This window comes from Lycium ferocissimum, chromosome 9, assembly GCF_029784015.1.
Source record: "Lycium ferocissimum isolate CSIRO_LF1 chromosome 9, AGI_CSIRO_Lferr_CH_V1, whole genome shotgun sequence".
Classification (NCBI taxonomy): Eukaryota; Viridiplantae; Streptophyta; class Magnoliopsida; order Solanales; family Solanaceae; genus Lycium; species Lycium ferocissimum.
This window is the reverse complement of record NC_081350.1, coordinates 70,279,486-70,287,470: the sequence shown is the minus strand read 5'-3', so window position 1 is coordinate 70,287,470 and position 7,985 is coordinate 70,279,486. Positions and strand designations below refer to the sequence as shown.

Genomic DNA, 7,985 nt, shown 5'->3' with positions numbered 1-7,985 from the left:
GGAGGCTTGATACAGATCAACTAGGTGCTTTGGCGTACGACAGGTACGTGACCAGTGCCCCTTTCCTCCACATCGGAAGCATTTATTTTCTGAATTTTTCTTTTGCACAGCTTCATGCTTTTCATCCTTCCTTTTACACTGCTGGTGGTGAAGGGTATTATTTGGTGCAAGATGAGAATCATGATTAAAATTCCTTCCTCGACCATGGCCACGACCACGACTGGGGCCACGACCTCTTCCACGCCTAGAATGGCGAAAATTTGCCTCATTCACTTCAGGGAATGGGGCGGTACCAGTGGGTCGGCTTTCATGATTTTTCATTAATAATTCATTATGTTGTTCAGCCACTAGAAGATGTGAGATTAGATCGAATATTTCTTGAACTTCATCTCTCGGTATTCTTCTTTGCGGGAGCATACTCGAGGCGGGAAAAGTGGAGAATGTTTTCTCCGGCATATCATGATCGGTGATATTTTTACCACGTAATTTCAGGCGAGAAATAATTTTAAACATGGCAGAATTATATGCCTTAATAGATTTAAAATCTTGTAGCCTTAAATGGAGCCAATCAAAACGTGCTTGTGGAAGTATGACCATCTTCAGGTGGTCATATCTATCTTTTAAATTATTCCACAGAGTAAGAGGATCTTTAACAGTGAGATATTCCATTTTCAAGTCCTCATCAAGGTGATGGCGGAGGAATATCATTGCCTTGGCACGGTCTTGGTTTGATGCCTCATTTTTATCTTTGATGGTGTACGCAGGACCATCGCATTAAGGTGAATTTCGGCATCAAGAATCCAAGACATATAGCTATTGCCAGATATATCTAAGGCTACAAATTCACGTTTAGTAAAATTTGCCATTAGTAAAGGGAAAAAGAAAGTCAATACCTTCGAGGCTTTTAAAGTATTTGCTCGAGATAGCAGAATCTCGTGCTGATAACGTGATATAAAATAAAGACTATATCAATTGTTTCTTCTAACTTTTGTTTTGTGTATTCCTTTCTATATCTCTTCCAATACAAACAAGCTCATCTATATATAGAGAAGGAAAAAGCCTTCTAAGACAAGCCATAGTTGAAAGGCTTCTAAGATAAGCCATAATACTTCTAGGACAAGCCATAGTTCAAAGGCTTCTAAGATAAGCCATAATACTTCTAGGACAAGTCATCGAATCTTAATGACTAAATGGCCAAGTAAAATGGACATACAATATAATATTTACAACAAATCGATAATTGAATGTTCATCTTAAACATGAGTCAACTCAAGACATTTAAATAAATTTGTTTAATACCTTTAATCACGAAACCTACTAGAAACGTCCAAGTGGGATACAAATGACCATAACATGAATTAAGCACTCAAAACAGAAAGAAGACAAAATTGCAAAAAAGAAACAATAAATAATGACCCATTTACAGAATAATCCAACCAACTAATGGCAGGTAAAGCTTATTTAATAATATTAGCATACAAGAAACATCTTTTCAGAACATGATGACTGGACAATGAAATAAAACTTACAAAGATATGCACTAGTCTTTGAAACCCAAAGTAAATGAAATACGTAACAAATTAAAGCAAGAAAACATTTAGACACTGACCATAGAAACAAACAAAGCATTTAAATAAAGAGAACTAAACTAAAGCAGATTTAATTAGATATATACAATATTATATTCAATGTATAAAAATAAGGGAAAAGGGCCTAATTTACCCCCGTTATACTTTCGTACAAATTTTGCCCCTACCGTTACCTAAGTAGCAATATTTGCCATTTGGATGGCGATCCGTGGAATTAAACTTCCATGTGGCACGACATTTGGATGAGGTGGCATGCCACGTGACACGCCACCTCACCACCCTTTCCCCTCTCCATTTCTTTCTTCTACCTCCAACCAAAGCCACCTCCAACCACCATTGAAGCCACACAATTTCAACAAATCAGATTCAAGTAACCACACCACCAACCACCCTCAAACATTGGAAAACCGCCACAACCACACTACCGCTGGCGATCACACCACCAAACAACCTTAACTCCAGCAAACACCATCTCCACAACCACCACACGTCACTGCCCCGTCCTCTCTCTCTCTCTCTCTCACCTTTTCGATACACCACACCACCACCCCCAAGACAACCAAACAACCTTTTTCCCCTTTCTCCATCTCAACCCAAATGAAAAAAAACTCATTACCAATCAAAATCTCTGTCATACCATTTCTCCTCTCGAACCCCAACTCTCGATCTTCCCGCACTTTCTCGAATTCATTCGAAATAACCCTCTTATTTTCAAAACTTTCAAGCATTCAATACCCAAATGTTGTATTTTTACACAATGATGAACCCTTTTTCTTAATCTTTCACATTATCGTAAAGATTTAGCAGAAATATTAGCAATGATGTTAATGCTTACAAGAGTTAAAAGACATTCTTTTATGTTATTGTGATTTAAACTTTTTATCTAAAAGTATCTTTAGATTTGTCAAATGGGTTTTAAAATTTTAATGGTCGTGAGGTTTTTGGGTTGGAGTTAGATAAATGGACGATATCAAAAGTAAAGTGATAAGGGGCGGTTTGGTGATTCCGGTGAGATGGGTTAGTGAAAAGAAGATATAATTGTTGGAGGAGATGGTGGTGGGGTGTGGCTTCAATGGTGGTTGGAGGTGGCTTAGGTTGGAGCTAGAAGAAAGAAATGGAGAGGGGAGACGGTGGTGAGGTGGCGTGTCACGTGGCATGCCACCTCATCCAAATATCAGGCCACGTGGAATTTTAATTGCCACGGTGGACTGCCATCCAAACAGGGGGCAAATATTGTTATTTAGGTAACGCTAGAGGCAAATTTGTGCCGAAAGTATAACGGAGGGTAAATGTGAACTATTTCCAATAGTAGAGGGGCAAATCAGGCCCTTTTGCTTAAAAATAAAGAACAAACCTTTATACGAGCTGAAATTTTCCTTTAGATTAGAGAACCTCCAAAGAGCTTTATAGAGTAACGAAATCAATTGTCCTTTGTCGTCAACCCCTTTTATACATCAAAGGACCTATATAACACTTTAAATAGTAGCTACATTTTGAATGTGAGCAGCAAACGTTCAGCCCTATTAGAAAGCAGAAAACTTGAACCAAAGCCTAGAACGGACCCTCGTCGGCAACCTCGAATCGAACGAACCTCGCTCGAAATACAAAAAAGGAAGGTGATGTTGGCTCTATGTTCTACATGGTATTTTCAGATGGTGTTGATAGATGAAGAATGCGTATCTTATGTAATGCTTTTCTTTAGTTTAAGGTAGTGTTTAATGGAGGAAAAGTGGTGGTTTATGGACGGTACAACTATGGTGTTTTTTATTAGGAGGTAGTTAAGAAATTGAAGGGGTGACCCATGGGGCTGATTTTTGGGTGTGTAGTATGCGGCTAATGTGTAGGTCTAGGTTTCTATATTTAGCTTTTTATAGGTGTCTAGTCTAGGATATTATGTGTGTTATTCTTTTTTTTCCTTTTTCCAAAATGTCCATATGAATAAAAATATCTTGAAGGATGAAAGGAATATTCCCTTGCCAAAATGGAATGTACTTTTTTTTTTGTGTGTGGATAGGGTGGAATTTTGCCAAGTGGGGGGAAACATCATTGGTTCGATTTTTTTTTCGTAAATAAAACTACTAAATAAAATAGAATAAAATGGACACATCAAAAAATTAAAATTAAAAGAAATATTTAGACACTTGAAGGTAAAATACCCAGGAGAGGGTCAAAAATCATGTGTCTACAGTTATAAATGATCATGTCTTGGCCCCCGGTACTTACTTTAGCCAAAACGTCAACTACTTGATTTCCTTCCCTAAAACAATGTTGTATCACTACATTGATATGAGAAATGATCTTTTTAGCTTCATCAATGATGTGAAAGAGATTCCAAGGGACAGAACAGGCTGAATTCAACATATCCACAATGACCTTGGAGTCACATTCAAGGATGACATTTTGTATCCCATTTTTATAACACCACTGAAGACCCCATAAGGCAGCTTTTGGTTCAGCATAATTGTGACTGCCCATATCCAAGAATCTTGCAAAAGGCATGTACATATGCCGTGAGCTATCTCTGATAATGCCACCAGCCCCTGTATGTTAACCCAGTGCAATTCAGGCCTCGCCAACTTGATAATAGTACACTTGATCTCAATGTGACACTCCATCAGTGTATTGCAAATTCTAATTTTTCAATATACAATTTTATTCAATTACTTAAGAAAGTTTTTTTCCTATTTAACTATATCTTTTTGTTGCTATGCAATGTTAGGAATATGTGAAACCATATTGGTTAATTCTAAGGACATCCAACAATAGGGCTGGGCATCGAGCCGAGCGAGCTGAGCCCAACCGAGCCGAGCTCAACCGAGCTTTTCACAATACATAGTCGACCCGACCTTGAGCCAAGCTCAACCGAGCTTTGTCAAAGTATAACTGAGCTCAGGCCGAATCGAGCCGAGCCGAGCCCGAGTCGGCTCTTTAATGTTTAGTCCTACATATGTTACACCATTAGAAAAATTAAATTTATAATGAATTAGTTGATTAAAAAAGATATAAACATTACTACTTTAAATTGGTAATTGCAGTCAAGTGTGATTGAATTATTTACATTATTAGTATCAATTAGAACTCAAATTCAGAAAATGCTAACTTAATATGGAACATTAAATCGAACTTTCAGCAAAAATTATAAAATACAAATAAAGAAATAATAAATTCAAATAATTTGTACAATCTTAATTCTCATTTTTTTTTTAATTTTTAAATATAAAATATTAATTACATTTCGTACCACCGTAAAATAGTCTTAAGTAACGTATGAAAATTTTAATTAAATCAAATTAGATAAAGAAGTATAAAAGTTACGAATTCATTGTAATAAATAATAATTACTAAATTAACATATTACTAATAATTAAGATTAATGGATGAATTTTAATTTTAAAGTAGTCATAACATGAATAAATAAAAAAAAGAGGTTTTTAGTCGGCTGATCCTTATATGTACAACCAAAACCCTACAAACAAAAAGAAATCTCATAAGAGCACAAATTAATGGCCTCCATTGCTTCTGATCATGGAATATTATCAGAGTTACCATATGATATCCGCCAGAAAATCCTCAGTTGTCTCACTTTGAGACAGAGAGCAATAGCTTCCCTTGTTTCTAGAAATTGGCGTCACATGATAGCATCATTGGATGACCACAAATTAGTTCAAACAAATTCTACAAAGATAAACTGTGGATACTGCTATCGTTATTACAGTTACTGTCGATGCAGCTATCGCGTCAAGCCTGTTATTAAACTTGCTGCAGACAACATGAGTTTCACGGAATGCTATTTGTTCGTACGTAATTCCTTGTTTTACATGTCTACGGACATGTTAGAGTCAAGTTTATTAACCGTTCTCCATTTAAAAGGATATTGCAACATGGAATACATTGGAGAAATTAAGGAAATGTCTTCATTGAAAGAGATATATCTTGATTCCGTTTGCATCTCTCCGGACACCTTCTCCAAGATTATCAACAAGTGCCCTTCCATTGTTGAGTTAACTTTAATACATTGTTATGGCCTTTATTCCATCTCAGTGCCTCATCTGAATCAACTTAAAAAGGTTCATGTGAATTGTGGCAGTAGATATATACAAACAATAGAAATACAAGCTCGAAATATGCGTGAGTTTCACTTGTTTAGTTCATTAGCAGCACCAAAACTTGATTTGCGCGCTTGTACTAAGCTACAAGTCCTAAAAATAGACTGTGAATACATTCCCTTCGGGTTCCCTCAAGAGATATCCTCGGTATTTCCGTGTCTTAAATCCTTGTTTCTTCGTTTATGCAAACGACCGAAAAAATTCAAACTTTTGAGTCCTGAATTGGAGAATTTGACCTTAAGTGACATGGTTGACTTGGATGATGCTATCATTGTTACTCCTAATTTACGCTCATTCAAGCTAATAGATATGGTAAAATTACCAAGCTCTTCTTCAATAGTTGGTTCAAGGCTAAAGGAAGCTGAAATTGAACTGAAGTATGTTTATGCAACCAGTAAGTTGCCTGGCTTGAGAACTTTTGCTGAAAATTGGGGTGAAATTTTGACTTTCTCCTTGACAGTTGAATCAAAGGTACTTATATGGCTAATAGATAACTAATCATGTTGATTTTTCTTTTGAGTAATCCAAAATTTAATGTGTTTATTGTTTGTTAAAAGAAATCTGAAACTTTATATCCAATCCTTGGTTGACACATACATATGTTGTTAACCGAAGAGATGTTTCTCATCTTTATAGGAGGACACATCTATTCATTAAAAGGTGCATCGCTTATATTTTTCACTCGCTATATGAGTTTGAGTTTCCTTGAGTTCATCATTCGAGTCTTTATCATTTCATTCTCCTAAAAAGTCTTTTTGTCATTCACTTTAAATTGCTGCAAAAACTGATCTTGAAGGATTCAGAAATTCTTTGGAACTTCTATTTGAGTGTGCATTAGAAGATTTGTGGTGGTTCATTGTATCTTGAGAGTAGGATTTCACTTTGCTTTTTGCACTTACATCATAACGGAAATCTACTCCTATCCAAAAATAACACCTTTTATAGCGTGCATCGAATCAGCTTTTCATATCCTAGAGTTTATCTCTTCCCATCTTGCATGTTCATAAGTATTTTCAAGTTAGTGCTTCCATCTTTAGTATTTTTTTTGATAATTTCAGAGTAGATGATTTTTCCATTCAATCCTTTCCAAGTTTGACAATTCATGTTAAATATAATTTCTCATTGTCAATGAAGGAGGTGATATTTCATTCGAGCAATCACGGAAGCAACGACATTCGACCACTTTGTATCAAGCACATAAATTTGGATATACACTTTTACGGGGCATCAAGATATAAATCTTTAGTTGATGAATTGTTTAGTTACTTCCATCCGCAAACCTTGCTAGTGAGAGTGAATTCAGATGTCTTAAAACATAACTTCATACAGGTATTCTGCAATGTTATAACTTCATTCTTCAACATAATATTTTCCTATCTTCACTTCTCCTTTTTCATTGTACTTATGTTATGAATTTGTAGGTCCTATTGGATGAACTAGTGAAAGGGCGGAAAAAATGCGGCAAGTGGTACAAGTACTGTAAAAGTAATTACATGCGTTGGTGCTATTTCTTGAAAGATTTTAAGATCCTCGAATCAACTGCAAGACAAGGTGTTAATCAGTTCATAAGATTGGAGTTCCAATGGTAATTGCATCATAACAAGTCTGGTTTTTTGTCATTTCTTTGTAACCAAAACGCTGTTGAAAACTAAGATTTTCTTAGTATATGTTAAGTGATTAGTAAGCTATAACTGCAATGCAGGTGTTGATGAATCGGAACCGTGAGTACTTCTATCTATTTACTCAAATACATATGTTGGATGAATAAATCACGGTTTAAGTGTGGAAGCTGCAAATTGGGTCAAGTCTTGAAGTTTATCCGGTGGATATCTGGTTCTCCCATTTAACCATAGTGCATCTTATCTTAGGAGTAATTAGCAGCAACTTGTCATAGATTATAGGAGTAATCAGCAGCAACTTGTCATATGTTATTCCCCTTGAGCCCTGCTACAACAACTGCATCTGGATGCGACGTTTTGTCCAAATTCGATGAGTAGATCATCAAAAGGAAGCTTCTCTTTCAGTATTCTCCATATCAAGAACGACATTTAAAGGAAGGAACTTGTGCCATATTTTCCCAACTCCCAAGTGCTAGTACTGAATCCCCTATAGGGGCGGAGTCACCTTTGTAGCTACGAGTTCGGAAGAAATCAGTAGTTTTGACTCAAACTCTATATTTGTGTTATAAATCATTTAATATGTATAAATAATATATCCCGCAGGTGTTGATGAATCGGAACCGTGAACTTCTATCTATTTACTCTAAATACATATGTTGGATTTCTCAAAT

The 7,985-nt window shown here is 36.0% G+C and overlaps 1 protein-coding gene across 1 annotated transcript; it reads left to right on the top strand.

Moving 5' to 3' along the window:
- The first annotated feature begins 5,092 nt into the window (after window positions 1–5,092).
- Window positions 5,093–7,404, top strand: LOC132032197 (uncharacterized). Its single transcript, XM_059421964.1, has 4 exons — window positions 5,093–6,166; window positions 6,830–7,024; window positions 7,117–7,280; window positions 7,398–7,404. Exons 1-4 carry the CDS (start codon window positions 5,093–5,095, stop codon window positions 7,402–7,404), a joined length of 1,440 nt encoding a protein of 479 aa, XP_059277947.1.
- The last annotated feature ends 581 nt before the right edge of the window (window positions 7,405–7,985 follow it).

Bases quoted from the DNA above. Each gene is read 5' to 3' on its own strand.
- LOC132032197 (XM_059421964.1), top strand. From the start codon at position 5,093: ATGGCCTCCATTGCTTCTGATCATGGAATATTATCAGAGTTACCATAT. The intron at 6,167-6,829 runs GTACTTATATGG...TTGTCAATGAAG, and splicing joins CCTTGACAGTTGAATCAAAG to GAGGTGATATTTCATTCGAG. The intron at 7,025-7,116 runs GTATTCTGCAAT...ATGAATTTGTAG, and splicing joins TAAAACATAACTTCATACAG to GTCCTATTGGATGAACTAGT.